This window comes from Canis lupus, chromosome 35, assembly GCF_048164855.1.
Source record: "Canis lupus baileyi chromosome 35, mCanLup2.hap1, whole genome shotgun sequence".
Lineage (NCBI taxonomy): Eukaryota > Metazoa > Chordata > Mammalia > Carnivora > Canidae > Canis > Canis lupus.
In genome coordinates this window covers 30464340-30486122 of record NC_132872.1, presented here as the reverse complement: position 1 = coordinate 30486122, position 21783 = coordinate 30464340, and the positions used below count along the sequence as shown (strand labels likewise).

The window sequence follows — 21783 nt, the reverse complement described above, 5'->3', positions numbered from 1 at the left end:
TGAAGAGTTTACATAATGGCAAAAATATGTATTGATGTATTTTCCTTATTTGGATGGACCTGAGAACTCAGATTCTTCCAAAACTCATGCTAGCTCAAAAGGCATTTGACAAAACTTCTTTAGATAAATTAATCTTGTGCCTGGAACTAAAGAGGTCAAACCACAGGCATCATGGAAATTAAGCAGCAGGTAGTCTGCCTCTGCAATTTCCCTTTTGTTTCTGCTTATATTTTTTAGCATCTCTGTGGGGAATAAAATGTTATTTATTGCAATTAGATGTTTTCATTTCTTAATCAAGTGATATGGACTAGAGAAAGGGAATTGGTTTAGGACAAAAAAAGTTTGAGAAGTATTACTAAATGCAAGCATGAACAATGCAAATTTTACAGCCAAAATAGAAATTTTGCAGGCATGATTCCTTTGAGAAACTCTGTCTCTGCTGGTGTGCACTTTGTTTGTATAAATATGCAAACACACCCAAATTAGCATACTTCCCACCTACATCCTTCAGGCAGCTGAACTACACAAAATTAATAAACACAACCTCTTTTTTTTTATTATTGAATTTCTTAAATTTTAATCGAAATCAGATAATGGGGTTGTGATGCATAATTTCAGGGGATGTAGAGCACGTATGAGGAATCATGCAGTTGTCAAATGCATTTAACTTTTTCCCATTTTACTTGAAAATTCTCAAGTGACGGGCACGTGGGTGGCTCCATTTGTTGAGCATCTGACTGTTGATTTCAACTCAGATCATGCATGATCTCAGGGTCCTGGGATCTGGCACTGGGTGGGGGTCCTCGCTCAGTGGGGAACCTGCTTCTCTCCTTCTCCTGCTGCTCTCTCTCTCTCACATACTCTTTCTCTTTAATAAATTAGCAGATAAATCTTCAAAAAAACTTTTTCCAGGTGATTTCTTTCAAATTAACAAATAAAGACCACGGTGCTCTTTAAGAGCATAACTGTGTCATAAACAAGTTCCTGGCATCAAGATAATATAGAAGTGGGGCTGTTCGGGAAGTTGATTTCATGGTAATCAAATAGTCTGAATTCTATATAGCGACCTATCAAAAATCTTCTTTTCTGGAATACTCTCTTGCCCCTCCCCCCTTTCTTTTCAAGCCACTGAGTATTTCTATATGTGAGTAAATTGGATAAGTCTGAGCTAATTTTGAAAATCCAATTTCCAGTGTTTGACCAGCTTTTGCAGATTTCCTTGTATAGGAGGTTTGGGCTTTTACCTCCCTAAAGGAAGAGATGAACTCCACTCCATGACTCCTAGAGAGGACTTTCCTGCTACAGTTGGTCTCTGCCCCACGTAGGGTAGATTGCTAGCCCTGAACAAGCCATATGGGCCAGGTCTACATAAGCCATATGCTAAGCACCATTTCTCAACGTTTTTTCTGCTTCTGCACACAGAATCGATAATATTTAGATGTAACATATACTTCAATGGTGTACATTTATGGAGGGATAATGCACTATAAAAATTCATGATTCATACAGCAGTAAAAGTAATGGTTGCTCACTCATGCATGTGATACTTATAAGGACAGTTGTCATTCCTTCAGGAGTAAATCAATTTCTCACCCACCCAAGAAAAGTATATAAGTGAAAGTGAAGTTATTATAGGACCACACTCGAATTCATACACATGCATGAATGCCAGAGAGTGTATGTGCGCACACTTCCAATCTGGATGCCCCAATTAAAGTTAGCTACTTATTACTTCTGACACAGACCCTAGTTGATCCTGAACAACAGGGTTTATATACAATGCCTTGAAGAAATCTGCACTGACACAACTATGGCATCATTGTCTCCATTGTCTTTTCTTTTCTTAAAAAAAATGAAAGGATCTGGTGAGGACAGAACAAAATGGTTCACCTTGAGGCCCCAAGAGTGCCAACAAGGTCCAGATAAAAGTGTTAGCTTACAATTTAGTGTGAGGTTTCTAACTAATGATGTAATCTGGCTAAAATCATGGTACTGGGGCAGCCTGGGTGGCTCAGCAGTTTAGCACCTGCCTTCAGCCCGGGGCATGATCCTGGAGACTCAGGATCAAGTCCCACCTCGGGCTCCCTGCATGGAGCCTGCTTCTCCCTCTGCCTGTGTCTCTGCCTCTCTTTCTCTCTGTGTTTCTCATGAATAAATAAATAAAATATAAAAAAAAAATCATGGAACTGATGAGCAGAGACACAGGAGCCCAACAGACAGCAACCTTATAAAAGAAGTAGCTATTCCTTAAATAGCTTAAGAGGTTAAAACCATGGATTATTAAAGTTGCTGTAGGCTATTTTTAACCCTTCGTGTTGGTTAAGCATCAAAAATGGCACATCATGGAAGTCTCTGGATTTGATGGGAGTGAGACAAAAAATCATAGCAAGACTGTGCATGCCAGATATTTTCTTAGATAGCTCATAGTACTGTTGAGAAGAGGTATATTGTATGCAATGAATTCTAGTCAATATTACACTCTTGTAATTGTTTTAAAGATGTAGTTTTTATTATTCTTCAACTGTGATGAGACCAACAGATTGGTCCATCATCACCAGGTGATGATTGTTATGAAAAAGATGGTTTGTCACGTTTCCCAAGAGGAAGGGGAGAGAGTACCACAGTATGGGGGGGAGGGGCACAGCATCAGTCAGAAGGCAGAAGGAGCAAGTGGATAGAATGGGCAAGAGCCTTTATCATGGTTTCTTTGGGCAAGGCAAGATAAGTAGACCTAGGATGAACTCTGAAGCACTGGGGCTTGCTCGCTGTCTTGTATCTAGCCCTGAGATGATTCGGGCAGAGAAAAAGTGTCTCCTGGAATATAAATGCAGATAGATAAGGCTCTAGATTGATTAGTTTGCACCCTCCTTGGTTAGTCTTCGCTATTTCTAGGAATTGGCTAGTCTTGGGAGAGGCAGTCTGTCTCCAGTCAGCAAGGCTTCAGGTACCAGAGCATCAAGAATACAGAAAATTACAAAAAAGATAGTCAATAAAGTGATATGATATTTGAGTAAAAAAACTTTTTGCTTCTTTTTAAATAGAAATAATAGTTATATGTAGTGCATATGTAGTGCATTATAAGTGTAAAACAGAATGACTTTTGAAAAAGATACCTTTCCCACTCAAAACATTGAGTATTTCTATCAGTGGCCTCTTGCCATCCATCTAGTTAGTTTGCCTAAAGAAGTTTTACTTAAGACCAGTATGCCTTGTTTCCAAATGTAACATAACATCCTATAATGTAAATTTTTCTTTTCCTTCCCATTTCGATTGAGCACATGAATCAAACAACCCAACGAGATAATCTTTTTGACTAGATTTCTTATCTTTGTCTGTAAAGTGGAAGCTGAATAATGTCAGGCCTCTTCTGCACTAGGAACTATTTAAATCGTACGTCTCCACTCCCACAGTCAATTAGAAAGCAGCAGCCCCTTGTCACAAGCTCCACGAGAGAATGCTACCAAGGTCCAAGGTCGGTTCCCTCTCTCCCGTGCTGGAATGCAGCAGCTCTGTCCGAGCGACCCTGAGCCTGAAGAGACCTATTACTTCAGCAGCCCTTTAAAACAAACAAACAAACAAGCAAACAAACACTCACAGTGTGGTTAGCTTAGTTACAACCTAAGATTTGCTCTTTCATCTGGGCTTCATTTCCCACCACAATCCTTTCCCACCACCATGTTTCCATTAGCTACATTCAACAATTGTCTCTCAATCTTTGGAACCATCTGTGCTAAAATAGCCTGGTCTATACTAAAAAGTTGGATAAAATAGCAACTGATTGTGCCCAAGATTTCACATTTAGTTGTTTATTTTGATTGCTAACTTTAATTTTGAAGCTTCTACTCTATTGTCTTTATTTTGTGGAAACCACTCAACTAAGACAAAAAGTAGGAGATGTTATTGAAGGTAATCCTACATTCGTTCAGGACCTGAGATATGAAAATCCCACTGGGGCAAATCTTCTAAATATATAACTAGGAAAACATACCTAAGATGACTTCTAAAAAATTCAGGATTTAGACATTAATACTCACAAAGTCAAGCTGTATATTCTGGAAATTTTAAGATATTAAGAAACTTCGTAACGTGAGGAATTTCTCAAACAACTGTTGGCTGTCTGGAAGGGGAGATTCTATCCTTTCCCTGTAGACTGTTTATATTATCTCTGGAATGCATTTTTTTGAGGGTAGGCTTAGGCAGATAGAAGTCTAAAGCATATATTTTCAGAAATAAAGAACATTGCATATCTTATTTTTTATTTTTCTGAATGGTGCATATTTTAAAATGATGTGTGCATAGCTAAATGTCGAGGGAGTTTGAGGTACTTTATGTTTCCTGTGTAAGTGAGGAGGAAACAGAGGAATGCCCCAGATGTAGTGGAATTTCAGTTGTCTAGCAAAGAGTAAAGGACAACCAGACCCTCCAGGAGCATCCGATCATCTGTATAAGAAACAACATTAGATTAAAAGCCATACATACAGACACACACACACACACAGATTTAGATGAAGAACCAACTCTCTACCATTGCCTTGCACACCAACCCGTGATGTCTTCGGGTAGAGCTCATGAGACTCTGAAACTGCATAGACTTTGAAAGGACTCAGGGCCACCAGACGACCTTAAAAGAAGATTGTAGAACGTCGCGGCAAATCCAAGGAACATACTTCTTTTTCCTAAAAGGTAATGATGGAGCAGATGTATGTCGCCTCTTTAGAAGTCTCAGTATCTTAGGACAAATGTGCTAGTCGGCTACATTCTTCAAAGACAAATAGTCGAGAAAAAAACCGTTCTGTGTTCTACTTCGGAGTATTTCCTACCTAAATGATTACCTCTTTTATTTTTCTGGAGACTCCAGCTCCTGGAGGGGGAGAGGCAGCCGGGGAGGGGCGGGCGCAGGGAGAGGCCTGGGCTGAGCGGCCGCCGCGGGCTCCACCCACCAGGCCTTGACCTGCCCCGCCCGACCGCAGCGACCGCGGGCGGCGGGCCTCAGACCAAGGGCGGCGGGCCTCGGGCGGGGCTCCAAGCGCGCGGCAGATGCCGAAGGGCCGCGTGTCTCCCGTCCACACCTCCGTGCAGGCCCGCGGGGGGCCTCGGGCGGGCCGCGCCCAGTCACGGGGTCACCTGACGCCCCCCCCCCCCCCCGCTCCCGCGGCGCGGGGCTTCCTGGCCTCCGAGGGGACGTCGTGGCCCCGAGGGGACCCTGGGGCGTCTCTGCGCAGCCGGGACCCGCGGCGATGCCGGCCTGGGCCTCTTGGGGCCGCGCCCGGGGTCTGCACAGGGGACAAGGGCTGAGGCTCCGGCGGCCCTGACGGCGCCCCGACCGGCCAGCTCCGTGAGCCCCCGGGGCAGGGGTGCGGGGAGACCCCAGGGAGGGGTGCGGGGAGACCCAGGGAGGGGTGCGGGGAGACCCCAGGGAGGGGTGCGGGGAGGAGACCCCCGCGGGAGTGGTGCGGGGAGACCCCAGGGAGGGGTGCGGGGAGACCCCAGGGAGGGGCGCGAGGAGGAGACCCCCACGGGAGGGGTGCGGGGAGACCCAGGGAGGGGTGCGGGGAGACCCCAGGGAGGGGTGCGGGGAGGAGACCCCCGCGGGAGTGGTGCGGGGAGACCCCAGGGAGGGGTGCAGGGAGACCCCAGGGAGGGGTGCGGGGAGGAGACCCCCGCGGGAGTGGTGCGGGGAGACCCCAGGGAGGGGTGCGGGGAGGAGACCCCAGGGAGGGGTACGGGGAGACCCAGGGAGGGGTGCAGGGAGACCCCAGGGAGGGGTGCGGGGAGGAGACCCCCGCGGGAGTGGTGCGGGGAGACCCCAGGGAGGGGTGCGGGGAGGAGACCCCAGGGAGGGGTGCGGGGAGGAGACCCCCGGGGAGGGGCGCGGGGAGGAGGACCCCTGGGAGAGGCGCGGGGAGACCCGGTTCCTGGAGCCCACCCGTGCAGCAGGACGGAGACGCCCTGCAGAGCCCCGCAGCCCCCGCAGCCTCCACAGCGGGGGGCTCCTGTGCCCGGCACCCTCCCGCCCCTCGCTCCGGGCGTCCCTTGGTCGCGGGGCGTCCGCGTCCCCGTCCCCATCACCGTCTGTGACAAATCCGTGAACGCAAGTCCTTCCCCGAGAGCTGCGAGCCCTCCTAGGGGATCCGGTGCGGGAGGAAGTGCTGCGAATCCCTGGGGGGCCCCGCCGCGGGGGTCCTGCCACCTGCCGCCGTGCTCTGTAAGCGGGGCCTCCTGGGCCGGGCGCTCCCCCTGGGGCCTGACGCCCCCCCTCCCCGGGACATAGTGTCGCAGGAGACCCCGCTGGTGTCCTAGAATTGGCCGGTGCGGAAAAGCCCTGCGTTTGGTGAGCACAAGTGTTGTGACTATGGTAATCATAAGAAAATACAAGAGAAACAGGAGGAAAAGACTAGTTTAAAAAAAAATTTTTTTTTGAAGACCACATTGATTCTGTGTGGCTATTGAATGATATTTAAAGGAAAACTTAATTTTAAAAATAAGGAATGTGAAAAGCAATTTTAAAAACTGAAAAATGGGACCTCTTCCTAAAGGACCCATGCAATAAACACCTATGAAATGAGCCCTTCTTCTATCACTAGTGAATTTACTTTCAATGTACAGCCTTAAAATGTTTTTCTTCTGGCACCGTTGGTTCCATTGAGAAAATTCCTTTTCTCTTTACTGTAGGAAATTAATGACATAATTTTATACATAATGGTATCTCTGCTAAACACATTATAGTTTTCACTTTGGTTTGAATTCTATTATTTTAACATCAAGAGCTAAACAGAACTTATCTTTCAAAGGAAATAACCACAAAATATATTGTATGCTTTCCTGCAGAGCTAACCAAACTGCACAGCTAGTTTTATGCAAGGTTTTCATGATGTCAGGTTGGGCACTGAAGACCAGGAGGGGTTATAACGCAGTGGGGAGACAGCCTGGTAAGCAACTGATGCAACCACAGCACAATGCTGCGGGCTGAGGAGTAAGAGAATGGACAGGATTCTGTGTGTCCGGGCACAAGAAGAAGCGGAGTAACTCTTGTCTAAGGGACTCAGGAAGGGCTTTCGGGAGAATTGAATTAGCAATGGGTTTCTTTCTTCATTTTTTTTTTTTTTTAAGATTGTATTTATTTATTGATGGGCGACACAGAGAGAGAGGCAGAGACACAGGCAGAGGGAGAAGCAAGCTCCCTACAGGGAACCCAATGTGGGACTCGATCCCAGGACCCCAGGGTCACAACCTGAGCAGAAGGTGGATGCTCAACCACTGAGCCACCTGGGTGTCCCAGCCATGATTTCTAAGGATAACAAATGCAAAAGATTTTTCAGACAAAAAAAGGAAGAGATTGAATGTTCCAGGTAGCAAGTGTAGCAGCACCCTGTGGACAGATGACCAAAGGAATTACCTTTAGGTTTTCAGTTTGAAAGGAGAGCAATAAATCATAAAGCTGGTATGTGTGTTGCGGTCTTATGAGGAATCTTAAATATTTGTGTCATGAATTTCAATTTATGTATCTTATTGTAGTCCAGGACATTCCCCAAATTTGTGATCTTCAGACTCTTCTGATACAAACTTCTTAAAAATGTAAATTCCTAGAGCTTTCTTTTTTGTTTCACATTTTTTAAATTTAAATTCAAAACTATATGTTGGCAAATTGAATTTAAATTCCTAGACCTTTCTTTTGGATCTTATTATTTAGTTAATGAGTTTAGAAAAAACTTGATTGAGATTATGAAATTTTGAAGGAGAGGAGTGCTAATGTTCCATTTACTTTATAAAATAATAAGTCATCAAAGTGTGTAGAAAGTTGAATTTCTGGAACAATCAGGATGGAAAATATAGAATCTAGGGGAAAATTGGCAAGAGTTTGAACTGAAGCAGGGCTGGAAAACTAGAACCGAATAAAGAAAATTTGTCAGCTTTCAGATGTTGAAACTGTTGCCGTGTGGGGTTCATGGTGAGGGAGAAAATATAAAGAAGTTTACCTCTGAAATCCAAACTGGTTGGGCTGTAAAGATATCGAGTCCTGAGACTCCAACAGGAAATTCCAGAGAATAACAGGTGGAGGAAGTCCGGGTAGGGCTGGTGAGATGGAGAACTTGAAGCTATGAATGATTATGCTAATTCAAACCCAAGAGTGTTTCTGGATTTAATAGAAGGGTTCACTTCCGGAAAAAAAAAAGAAAGAAAAAACCCCAAGAAGGAAATGTTCTTAAGTGGGCATTGTACCGAGTGGTACAAAAATATAAGAGAGTAGTATTTTTAAAAGCATGTCTGATTCAAAGTAAAAATCTTTCAACCATTTACTTCGTGATATTTTCCCATGGAGATAATTTTTAAAAGCTTTGGCTCACTTAGAAAAGAAATACTGAGGCTTTTTTGTTATTACTTTAACTTGTCCGATCTCTAAACCACAGATACCTCAGAGGTTCATTAGAAATTCCCAAACCCAGAAAGAGGAAAGTCCCAATAAAAACAAACAAACCAAACCCGGATCCTTTAGGAGTTGAATTTTGAAGTTTTGACTTCCTGATTCTAAGGATGGGTCATATTTTAGCTGCAGAACCATAATAAATGTAGCTTAAAAACACCGTAGTTGGAATAATCAATCTCTTCCGTGCCTGTCGGTGGATTTGGCGTGTAAGTCTACCCAGTGTAACTCGAATACAACTTGCAAGCCGTACAGCCCCGTTTCAAACCCAGTGTCTGTACGTGGAAACCTCTTAGCCCGATATGTTTTGCTTCTTCATTGTAATTTTTTTTTTTACTATTATTAGTTCATTAGATGCCGTCAATGGCTCAGGTTACACTGACAGTGAGAGAAAATCTTTCCTCTATAAATAAGTAACTGGGATCTATGTCAGTATTTTCTCCCTGCGGGCCTCCACATTTACCAACCTGCGCGAATTCGGGCCTGGCCACTTTCACAGTAGCCTACTTTATCACCGATTTCTTCCTCTTGATAAGAGAGAGTCATCTCAGTAATGTGTCATTTAAGGAATCTAAGGATTGAAACTGGATTGCAACTGTCACTCCGGAGCTGTTGGGGTGTTCACCAGTAATGGCTGTTTCATCTCAAACACCTGCAGTTTGCTGGAAAAGACCCGAGTCTCCTCTGCCTATGGAACTTCCTACCCCAGTGCTGGGCGCTTCTCTTGTCTTGGGACAGATCTTGGTGTTTTGTTTTGTTTTGTTTTCATTCCATGTAACCATGACCCACGATTCTTTCAAATCACAAAGTTAATAAAACACAGAAATGGAGACAAAAATAAATCTATTTCACAATATATATCACAATACCATGATCTCCTACACAAAAGAATGATAATGGATTTCTACGGGTTTTGGAAGTCAATACTTTGAGCAAACTACTCTTTAATACCTGGGAACTAACTTGAAAAAATGTGATCCGTATCACAGTTTCTCATTAATATTACAAATTCTATGAGCATGTGAGGAAGTGTGGGTAAATTATACTTGAGGACATGAGTTGAGTGTTGTAGAAAACCTTCTAAGAAAGCATTGATACAGGGATTAGCCACGGAATTCATCTCTTTCTGCAGGATGTGTTTTTTTTTATTACGTCTTAAAATTATTTATCAGGAGAGAGAAAAACAATTTTTGTTAATTATTTATTAATATTAAAATATTGATGAGCATTACCTATAAATATAACGGGACTCCAGCTGGTGCACGGAGTTGAAACTGCTGAAACGCAGCCAAGGCGAGAGGCCTGTATTAAAAGAGCAGAACAAATGACTTGACAGGGGCCTAAAAGCAGCAATCAGAAAAGGTTCATTTAACTCTGAGATGGCACAAGCTTCGAGCAATTGCCTCTACTTAAGTAAGTGTGGAATTACAAAAGACCATTTATTACAGTCAAACAGGGCTCCGCAGCTTGCTCCAAGACCTTTGAAGGATTTCAGCCGTTGTAAAGTTCTGCTCAGGGCACAAGTAGTAAAATTTGGGCAGATCCCAAACAGCCTGAGAAGCTCTCATTAAAAAGTTAACACAGTCTCCATCACAATTGTTCTTTGAAATGAATTGGTTTCTCTCATGTTTTTGTTTTTGTTTTGTTTTTAAGGAGAGATACCAGACATGATAATTTTAAAAACTTTGAAAATGTATTTTCACTGGTAGGGAAAATAAACCAGTTTCATGGTGATATGGAATGAATGTAGGGTCTCCGTGGGTTTATTAGGGAGGTGTTCCAACATCAAGCATCTTTGAAATGCTGTTTAAAAATTTAGCCTATTAATGGGCTTACTTCAGCAGGAAAATTAGTGGGATTTCTCCATTGTTTTTACAAGAAGCAAAATTTGTTTCCGAGGATGTTATGGCTATAATTTTTCTATTAGCAGTTGGATAATGAATGTTTTTTAAATAGTTGGATTAGGTTAAAAGAAAATAATTCTCCAAAAATTAACACATTTCCTTTATTTATGACTAAGTGATACATTTGGAAACATTGAAAACATTTATTAAATGTTAACTAATTATAACCAAAATAAGTTGCCCTTTGCTTAGAATAAATTTCAGAGCAGCAAACCACTACAGGTTGGAGGTTGGGAGGCAAGGGTGTGGTGAAGCCAGTCCAGGAAATAAAATAATAATAATGAATAGATGAAAATTAAGTATGAAAGGCCAATGATGTTAAGTTACATGAAATGATAGTAATTGCTAATGGGAGAAAATTATGAATAAGAAAATGTATTCATTTCTCCGTCAGGAAAGCAGCACCTACATTTTTCCTTGGAAAGAGATTAAACCATCATTCCCAGGTCATAAAATTAATGATGCTTTGGTTACAAAAGTGCACACAAAATTCCACAAATAATAGGAATAGGAGGATGGGAAACTTACTGAGAGGGATTCCTCATTTAGACTTACACTTTCTTTTAAAGTGTCACCTGGCAAGCTTAACAGAAGCTCGGTTTTTTAAGTGAGGAATAAAAATGAAAGGCATTTGTAGACAGGAACAGTTTGGGAGGTTAGATGCAAACATCAGCATGTGACAATCGTGGAAACATCGAATCCACAAATACAAATTTCCAACACCTGCTGTTAAAGGAACATGGATACACGGGGTTCTAATAGTTCTTCATTTAAGAAAAATCTATAAGGAAATAGGTCTCTTAGCAAAGAAAACAATTCAGCAGTTAATGTACCTGTGAATTCTTGATTTTTGTTTGTTTGGTGTTTACTGTGTACTTTGCTCGTTCCATGAAGGCAGGATCCGTTGGGCCACAGTGAGGCGTTTCCGCTGGCCAGCGTTCCAAGGCTCAGATCTGCAGCCAGACGTGCGCTGGGGGGTCCTAGGTATTTTCCTTTTTAATGGAAGGATTTGAAGTAGGATATCCCTTAAAATAGATTTAATCTTCAATTAGAAATGAGGCTAACCCTGTAATCTCTGATCCAAACATGTCATTTATTTATATTCTAACCGTTTGATGATACGTAGCAAAACACAACACATGTGGGTCAACACCCAGTCAGACACCTGAGAACATAGAGATTCGTTGACAAAGAACGGTCAGTTCCCCAGTACTTCTAATTAAATATTAAAATAATAATAATAATAAATGTAATAGCAAGACATTGTTTTCGGATATATATTTTTATTCATCAAAGATCTTTGTGGCAAGTCAGGACCTACCGTGGTATGCTCTAAACCCTGCCTATTTGGCAATACACCCAGTATTATTATCACCTACGGATACCAGGGACTCCTGTGCCTAATGGATTCCAGCCCTCCCACAGTCAGTCCCATATGAAAATGTTATCAATGAGCTGAAGAATCTGGCATTAATCACTTTGCAACATTATAGCAAATAGGTAGCCCTGATGTTTTGTTCTTTTTTTTTAATATATCACGTATATTTCGTTGCTGACATCATGGTAGCAGATTGGAAACATCTGCTCAGTCGCCCCGGCGCTGCAGGTGTCCCCTGGTTACCTTGGCGGGCGCCGAGGCGGGCGGCGTCCAGACTCCAGCTCCTCGGAGATGGGGAGAGCGCTTTCTCGGCAAGGACGAGGCATCGTAGCCAGCGTTCTCTGGTTGCCTTCTCTGCAGCCCCTCGTTACTGCCCTTTCTGATTGGAGTCATTCGTGTCCTCCCACCACCCCCTCCCATTCTGTCTCTACAGCTCCGTCGCCCGTCGTGACAATTAAGAAGGATCGCACGTCCAGGAACAGCATCTCTTTATCCTGGCAGGAGCCCGAACACCCCAATGGGATCATATTGGACTACGAGGTCAAGTACTATGAAAAGGTGGGGCAACCATGGGAAAGGGTCAGGAGTGTAGGGCAAGGAGTCACCTTCTTAGGAGCTGTGCACTTGCTAAGACACCAGTGGCATTGCTAGGAAGTGGTGGGGCCCTGCTAGGGACTCTGGTCGTGGGGCACCTTTGGTTGATCCATGGAGGGGAGACTGGAAGTCACCGTGTTTAGTTCCCCCTTCTCTAGCGACAAGTCACGGCAACCATGTCAGTACCAAACCTAAGCCATCTGGTGTGGCGTTAGAAGTGACATCAATGTCCTTCTGCACCAAGACCCCCGTTGTACCAATTACTTCACAGTGATCTCTTAGCCTATTGATGAGCTCTCTGTGGCCCGAAGCACCGTTTCCTGACCTTCACATTCCTGGGAATCTCTTTCAGCAGAGATGGGAACATTGAACTGTGTAACAAGACCAAAAATTGGTCTGACAATGAAAAGCTTTCTTGATTCTGTACAAGGTAATTTAGCAGGTGCGAGGGGGTGCGTGAGTTTGCTCCACGTCCTAAAAATTGTGGTTTGGTGATACAATCATAAAAATAGATGCATAATTACTTATAAGTGGAATTTTTACTATACTGTTTCAGCACCTCTAAAGCGCACTTGCCGTTCCCTGGTTATAAATTACGGTGAGATTTGGAACCAATACGTATTCAAACCGTATCAGAGCTGGGAGGTTTTATTAGTGACTCATGTGAACACAAACTATTTGAATGCAGTCCACAAAGTGTTTTCAAGTGAATTAAAAACAAATTGTTCATTTATATAGCATTTTATAGAGCACTTCTGCATACATATTTAATTTTGAGAAGTCTGATAATCCTATGAAATAGGTAAATAGGTTCATTCACAAATAAGAAAACAGGGTCAGTGGCATCATCTGAATTTCTCAGAGCCTCACTGCTAATAAACAGGTCTCGAGTTTGAATCCCAGCCCCCATGACTTCTCTTTTTGTGGATTTCTCTGTATAACCTGCCTTGCTCTACACAAAAATGGATCATTAGGGATGTGAGAATTAGTCGTATGATCCGTTGTAGAAAAACAAGTGTAATGCATACACATTCATTTGCATTGTGTAGCAGTTCTCTTCACTGAGGTTAACGCATTTCACAAGCATGATGTCGTCTTTTTGTCCTAGATGTTCAAAGGAATGTCCCTTTCATTAAAAGCAAAGAGAGGCCTAATCAACTGCATTGTGCTGAAGTCATAGTGGGTAACTAATATCCTAGCTCCTGGTGCTCCGCTGCTGCACTGTGAAATACTCACCCGATCACGATCTTCTATTTTTAAAAGTATGACAAGATAGGTCGGACATCTATAGGAATCCGTGTTTTATAGACGGTGCAACAACATAAAAAGAAAGGTAATGATACACCTCAGTTCAGACTGGATAGCAGACCTGGGAAGCACCCAACCTTTAGAGCTACGGGGCCAATTCAGAAATACGGCTCAATCTGTGTTTGCATTTTTTACGGACATAAACAAAAATTCTGAACTTCCTTGACATTCTACAGACAAAGCACAATGCAGATCCTTGTATTAAAACAATATTAAACAGTACGGAAAAAAAGAGTGGAATCTACTCGTTATTCCCTAAGAATTTTAAAATTGCCTACTAGCATACATGCAATATTATAAATATTGCATATTTATATTTACATCGCACATGCATGAATTTAAGAATTATTCCCAAATACATATAATGCTTGAAAATATTTTGAATGTTTCACTAGAACTTACATTCTTGCTTTTTTGACAGTAATTCACTGATGATGGTGAGCAGAGTTGAGTTTTGGGGTATAGGCACAACAACTTTTTTAACAAATGAAATAATTATTTCTGTAAAATAAGTATATTTGGTCCTCTTCATTTTTTAAACATACCAACTCAGATGCTATTGTTTAACTACAAAATGTCTGCAACGTTCATTTCTTCGGTAATATCCTGCGTCTTTTTGGTTAAGGATACCCACTCTGGGCCCCACCCCAGGTGCAGGGACATCCCGCCAGTGCTCAAAACCAGGTTACCCATAAAATGCTCAACACGTATTAATGTGCCTTAGGGGAAAAACACAATTCCATGTAAATCCAATTTTTCTACACAAGGTTTGACCCAAACAGCTTTCCCTGTTAATGTGCGCTGTGAATCTCCTAATATACAACATGAGTCTCCGGGAGGAGATCCTTTGGGGAAATTCCTCTAGACTTTGATCTGAAGATATTTGTCCCTACTAAACCGCAGTGACTTACTACAGGGCACATATAACTAAAGTCATGCATGTAGAGCTACATATATGTATGTATATATAAAACCTGGACCCTTTTTTAAGTTTAACGTTTTATCATCATATAAAAATATTTTCCTCAGACTCAGTAGGGCATTCCTATTAAGTTCAATGCAAAGAGGTGTTTTCCTCCTTGTGAGTGTATTTTTGAAGTTAGGTCGAAGCTTTCATTCAGACCAGGCTCTGAGGGAAACGTGTTTCCACTTGCATATATATTCACTAAGTGGGAAAAAATGGGAAAAATGAAAACTGACTTTTCCTGCTCTATGTGCGGGACACCAGGCATTCCACCCCCGTTGGGGAATTCTGGGAGTATCTTCAGCCTCAAGATGCCCCAGTTGCACCCGGAGAGTGAAGTGATTGTGGGTCGAGTCTTTCGCGGCCCTACGCTCTGGGCTAACGTCTGAAAGAACTGGTTTTGAGTGGATCGCCTTGTATCGTCGGACAGCATCATGAAGACTTGATTTTAACATGATTTTTTTTTTTTAACCTCAAAGCAGGAGCAAGAGACGAGTTACACCATTCTGAGGGCAAGAGGCACGAACGTCACCATCAGTAGCCTCAAGCCTGACACCGCTTATGTTTTCCAAATCCGCGCCCGAACCGCCGCGGGCTATGGGAGCAACAGCCGCAAGTTCGAGTTTGAAACGAGCCCAGACTGTACGTAAGCTCTCGGCGTGGCGCGTAGGGGTGGGCTGGGGCAGCGGGCCGATGGTTCATTCTCTAAATCTTAACTTGGTCAAATGCATCTAGATACACCTGGAAAGTACACTGCTTGAAATGTCTGACGGTTGTGTGGCCTGGGGTGTAGATGTGGATGTGCCTGGGTGTGCATCTGTGCATCTGTGGGTTGTTGTTGTTGTTGTTCTTTTACAAATCAAGCATGTTCTAGCCCCTGGAAGGCTACCGGTCCTCTGCTGGCCATAAATTGCCTTAAGGACCTCTAGGCAATATGGTAATCCACTCCCGGTACCTACTAATCCAGATGTTCTAGGTTCATCGCATGATTCAGCAGCCTACAAAACCGAAGCTTGCTGGTCCTCGAGGATTTTTTTTTTAAGATTTTATTTATTCATAGAGACACAGAAAGAGAGAGGCAGAGACACAGGCAGAGGGAGAAGCAGGCTCCATGCAGAGAGCCCAACGTGGGATTGGATCCTGGGACCCCAGGATCACGCCCTGGGCCGCAGGCGGGGCCACTGGGGCTGCCCAAGGATTTTAATACTGTTTTAATCCTCAGCACATTCAGTCTTGTATTCCTTGGAGCTGAGGGATTTTCCCAGACCAGATTTATCACCGCATTCACATTCACAAGCAGTTTGGATGGTCTCGTGCGTCTGACATCAAATTTGGCAAAAGTTGGTCTAAAACTGGCAAACACTTTAACAAAACGTTTCTCTTTTCTTCGAATGCATTTGCTTCATATTAGAAAAACCCTTGCTAAAATGTAACTTTCAAAAAGGTGATATTATGGCCGAGGCTCTGATACGGACTGAACGCATGTTCAAGATTTTATTTAGTTTATTAATTAATGAGGATAATGAGGAGACTATTATTTATAATTATATATATTATCTGTCTATTATATCTTATAAAAGGTTAAACTGATTTATTTATTTATTTATTTAGATTAAATTGGTTTAAAGGAAAATTTGAAGAAACAATACATATGCACATATAAATACATATCTGTGTGTCTATGTATTTAGGCAATCAGGCATACTTTAATTCATCAATGTGTCCCAAACTTGTTAGTGTCCTATAGGACAATAAATGTGACTGGAGTCATGTTTTCTGCTGCATATAAACCAGTTATGTCTCTAGGGAATGTTTTATTTTAATCATAATGGGAGAAATTCTACAAGTCACTTAAATTCACCATCGTATGGTAGTCTAGAGAGGCAGTCAGAGATGAACACCCTTTAGAAACAGATTATCGGGGAGGGTCTGACAAGGGCCAGCGCTGTCCAGAAAGGAAACCCAGGGATCCCTTTGGACGGTTCTACTTTGCCATGGCCCCTGACAAGTATGTTCCCTATCCAAGTGCTTTGTTCATGTCCTAAAATCACATTGGCTTTGGTACAGTGATATTTTGATTGTGCCCACAATCCACACCTAATAGAAATGTTAAGGACTAACAGAAATTATGAAAGCCGTTCAAGTCATTATAATAGTTACCCCATCAAGTAGGTGTTTTATAGCCCAGGTTGTCAGGTGATCAGAAATGCCACCATAAGGAGCGGTACCTTCTGCGGGTACTGAGAAGCTAGAAGCTAGTGTGCTCGGAAAGCAGCGGCTCACGGTGGAAACATGACAGTGTTAACCGGAGAGGGAGCTGCGACCCTGGAGGGCACAGATCTCCGCTCCAAGACCCGGTCCCCCTGTGACGTGGGTGCATGTCCACCACCGGGCGCCCCGGGGGAGTCTGTTCCACCTCCCGGCTGCTAACCTGCAGCTGCGGCCCCCAGGCCCCTGGCGGCCTGCACGGCGCTCCCGTCCACGGCCAGGCGCCCACGCGGGCTTCGGGCAGGCCTCTCCCTCCAGCGCAGGCCCCGCTCTGCGACTCCGAGGAGAAACCACTCCCTGAGAGCATTACAAAGGAAATGTTAGAAGACATCGTGACACATGTGAAGAAGATTCATTTTTGTCATTGTTTTGTGTTGTGTAAAATTTTATTTATTTATTTGAGAGAGAGGGAGGTCATGAGCAGGAGGGAAGAGCAGAAGGAGAAGCAGATGCCCCGCTGAGCAGGGAGCCGGATGTGGGGCTTGACCCCGGGACCCTGGGGGGCAAGCCCCGGAGCCACCAAGGTGCCCAGCATTTGAAGGAGTTTTAAAACCAAATCTAACATTTTAGATGACATAATAACAAAGTTTAATTACAATTTAACATTCGTAATTTTGAATCTTTTTGTAACATTTAAGTACTGCAAAACAAGTTTCTTTCCTTTTTTTTTTTTCTTCTTTGAGATTTTATGTTTAAATGATCTCTACACCTAGCATGAGACTCGAACCCACAACCCGGAGACCAAGAGTCACATGCTCCACCGGCTGAGCCAGTCAGGTGCCCTGCAGAAAAGTTTCTTGTTCTGAAATGATTACGAATTGAGTTTTTTTTCCGGACTTTTAAGTGGTATTTAAGGCATCAATGATGAAATCTGTATGTGCTTTCCCAAGAAAGATCACAAATCCTATGAAGAGAAAAACATGTTCATCATATCCTGTGGTAGAAAGTAGGCACATTGGGGAGCAGGAGTCAGATCACCATTAGGTAAACACCAATTATGTTGATGTGTGCGTGGAACACCATGCATGTTCTTAATCAGTACTCGGCTATATCTGATATGTACGTTTGCAAAGGGAACAACAAACTCCAATGTATGAATGTGGTTCCCGATTTAGTATACACACTGCTGCAGCAGCATGCTGCATGAACCCCTACTGAGGCTTCCGTGTCTTAGGGTTAAGAAATACTGCCTTTGAAAACTGCAGGGTCTTGGGGTTTTGCCAAGTACGTTTTATATTTGCAATACTTCCACTGATGGATACAGAGGATGAGGAAAAGATGACTTCTTGACATCCTCTTTCTCAATTATAAGAATCTTCGAGTTGAGTGGTTAGATTTTTTTTATTTATTTATTTATTTATTTATTTATTTATTTATTTATATTTATTTATTTATTTACTTGAGAGAGCAAGTGAGGAAGAGGATGAGTGGGGAAGGGGGCAGAGGGAGAGGGAGAGGGAGCCCCCACGTGGGCTTGAACCCAAGACCCTAGGGTCATGACTGGGGCCCAAGGCAGATGCTTACCTGACTGAGCCACCCAGGTGCCCCTAACTTTCTATTTTTTTTAATCTAAAAGATATCTTCATAAAAATTCTAGGAACTTAAGAGTCTTGTTATGTATTGATATTTTAAATATATATATGTAAAAGACTCGTGCTTGTGTTTCCTTAACAGTTTGCTATTTATTGTACTTATTTTTTAAGTTTTTTTTTCTAGTTTTCATTTTAAGTTATATGAAAAGTTCTTATTCATAACACATATAGTTCTCAGTAGAACAAAGTATGTTTTTATCTGGAATTTAGATAATATTTTTTGAACTTGGTTAAAAATATCTTATTTTTTACAGTGATTATCGTTTTTCCTTATACCAGTGAGGAAACTGAGGAATAGGGAGGTTTACATAAGCTTCCCAGAATCACAGCATTGGTATGTGATGGGTCTGATTCTAGAACCCTGTATTGATGCCATAATACATCCTCAGCATTTGATCTGTCCTGTTCCATGGCCAGTCAGGTACTATCTTTTCCTTTATCTGTGGACTAGGACCCTGAGTTTATATGTTTTTTCCTTAGGTTGCATAGCTACGAGGTGGAGTCAAGGAGCCTAGAATCTCCATGTTCTGGAGTTACTGACCTGACCCAGGGCTCTGATGGCAGAGTAAAACAAATAAATAAATGAATAAATAAGTAAATAAATGAGAAGCTGAGGTTGTAGAGTTTATAGGAGTAAAAGGGCTTCCCAGGGTCACCGCGATGTCTCCAGTAGGGACTGTGACCCTGGGGCACGCTGGGGCACACGGGCACGGGAGGCCCTCAGGGAGCAGGACCTGAGTCCGCAGCACTTTCTGCCCGTGTTTCACCGGGAAGTGGAATAATAAGAATACATGCTGTTCGTTAAGCGCTTACTGTGTGCGTGGCACTATTTTAAGTGTTTTAACCGTATCAGCCCCTTTATTCCTCAAAACAGCGGTGTCCCGTCACACCGCAGGTGCAGGCGCAGGCCTCGAGCTCCGCAGGAACAAGCTCCGGGCCAGCGCGCTTCGCGGGGGCGAAGGGGCCAGAACCCGGGCAGCGGGCGCCGCGGGGCCCCATCGGGTGGCGTGTGCCTTCAGCCCGGGGTCACTCGGGGTCACCCGGGGTCCGGGGTCGCCTCCCGCCTCCGGCTCCCTGCCCGGGGTGAGCCTGCTTCCCCTCTCGCCTGCCATCTGTCTCGCGTTCGCTCCTCTCCGATAAATCAAGAAAATCTTTTTTAAAAAGAAAGAGAGAAAGAAGTTCGCTTTCGGGAAAACCTCCTCCGAATGGTTTGTAGGACGCGGCACGGCCTCGGGGTTCGGCCGGGGGAGGCCCTCCCACCGCCTCCCGCCTCCCGAGCAAACGTGCGGCGCCCGACGGTGACGAGCCTCCGAAGTGACCCTGTGACCACCCTGCACCCTGATACTGGCTCCTGACGAGGACATGATCCAAACCATCAAAGTCGCCCTTCTAAGCTCTTCTGCTACGTCCCTCATGCGTCTGTTAGATGTGTGTGAAGTGCTCGCGCAGAGCATGTTAAAACACGGGCCTGTGACAGGCGTGGTGCTGGGAGCCCACTCGATATAGAAGTCGGGGGGTGACCGTAGCCGGGAGCCTGTGAGCAGCTGGGGGCTGCAGGCACGGACCCGGCCCTACCTGGCCTCACCTGGCCTCACCCTGGCCTCACCTGGCCTCACCTGGCCTTACCCTGGCCTCACCTGCTCTGCGAGGGGATCTGTCTTAAATGTGATCTTAAATGTGACGGGAGAGCCCTGCAAGCATCTCCTGGCTGAGAGCGAGCTGGTGGAGGTCAGGGGAACAAGGCCGTCACCACGCAGATGGAGGCCAGTGAGGAGCTTCTGGTGGCAACCAGGGAGTGAGGACAAAGATGCATAGAGAGGCCAGCGATTCGCTCAAGAGCGGAGGATCAGAGAGGGAGATGACAAGGGGCCTTCAGAGTCCTGGACTCCATCCGTGCTGCTCAACACATGCGCTAGGGTCACCAGCGTCACCGGGAGCTCACAGAAAGGCACAGGCTCCGTCCCCACTCCACAGCAACTGGATCAGAAGCCACTTTTCCAAGAGATTCCTGAGTGGTTGAGTGATCCCCAGAGTTAGAGGACCACGGGTCCAGATCCGGGGTCAGCCAACATAATCTGTGAAGGCCCAGAGAGGAGTGTCCTAGGCCCCGGGGTACAGTCCTGTCGTCCCCACTCAGCTTGGCCGTGGTAGCAAGAAGGCCGCCGAAGCCAGCACACAAGTGTATGCGGCCACGGTCTGATGCAATTTTACCAATAGGCACCAAAACTTGAATTTTCTATGATTTTTACATGTCAAAAAATCTTAATTTGACTTTTTTACAACCCTTTAAAAAATGCAAAATCATCCTAAGCTCCTGGGCTTTACAAAACCTGGTGGCGGTGGCCAGGTTTGCCTCCTGGGCCATTGTGCCAACACCTGGACTAGGTGAACAGTTTGTATGTGGCATGTGTCATAGAGAACCTGCATAACTTTGATTTTTTTTTTTTAAGATTTTATTTTATTCATGAGACACAGAGAGAGAGAGAGGCAGAGACACAGGCAGAGAGAGAAGCAGGCTCCATGCAGGGAGCGGGCCGTGGGACTCGAACCTGAGTCTCCAGGATCAGGCCCTGGGCCGAAGGTGGCACTAAACCGCTGGGCCACCCCGGCTGCCCCATAACTCTGATCTTGAAGGTGGAACAAGCTTCATTGGAAGCCTTTATCCTGAATTCCAGGAAATCTTACCCGTTCTCCGGGTTCTCTGGTAGCGCCTGGGCCACCCACCCAATGAGTGTGCGCGGAGGCTAGAGAAAACCAGAGCAGGCTGTCTCACCTGTGACCGCTGCCGTGGAACAGAGTACTTTACCTTCTTGGTGCCAAGTTTCGAGCTCGTTTATAGGAAACGTCTAAGCCCCCTAGCACACAGGGAGGAGTTCCGTTTACACTGCCCGAGGCAGGAAGCCGCGGGGGGTGAGGGCCTGCGGGGGGGGGCTCGAGGCACACGTCGGCTGCGCTGCGCTCACGCCTCGCCTTTCCTTGTCTCCCTCCACCCGCAGCCTTCTCCATCTCTGGGGAGAACAGCCACGTGGTGATGATCGCCATCTCGGCGGCCGTGGCCGTCATCCTCCTCACCGTGGTCACCTACGTCCTGATCGGCAGGTGGGTCCGCGGCTCTTTGCTGCTCCCTTGGGTGGCCGCCCAGTCACCGCGCGGGGTGCAGCGGCTTGGATCCCCGTCGCCCCCCCCGCCCCTCTCTCCCCGTAGCTCGGCTTCTGCCTCCCCCGACACCCCACCCCACTCCTCACACCTGTACCCCACCCCCACCCCCCGGGCCCGGGCCACCGTGGAAGCCGAGCCTGCGCCCTGCGCCCTGCGCCCGCCCCCTCCCCTGCCCCGGGTTGGGCGGCCGTGCG

The 21783-nt window shown here is 44.9% G+C and overlaps 1 protein-coding gene across 4 annotated transcripts in view; it reads left to right on the top strand.

Moving 5' to 3' along the window:
- The window catches only part of EPHA3 (EPH receptor A3), a 325699-nt gene that overhangs the window by 239190 nt on the left and 64726 nt on the right, over positions 1 to 21783 (top strand). For 3 of the 4 annotated variants that reach the window (XM_072812072.1, XM_072812073.1, XM_072812075.1), the window contains exons 6-8: positions 12138 to 12262; positions 15050 to 15212; positions 21427 to 21529. In XM_072812072.1, the coding sequence (XP_072668173.1) occupies positions 12138 to 12262; positions 15050 to 15212; positions 21427 to 21529 (391 nt within the window). The remainder of the gene's footprint in view (positions 1 to 12137; positions 12263 to 15049; positions 15213 to 21426; positions 21530 to 21783) is intronic. The other variant, XM_072812074.1, reaches the window with a different exon arrangement.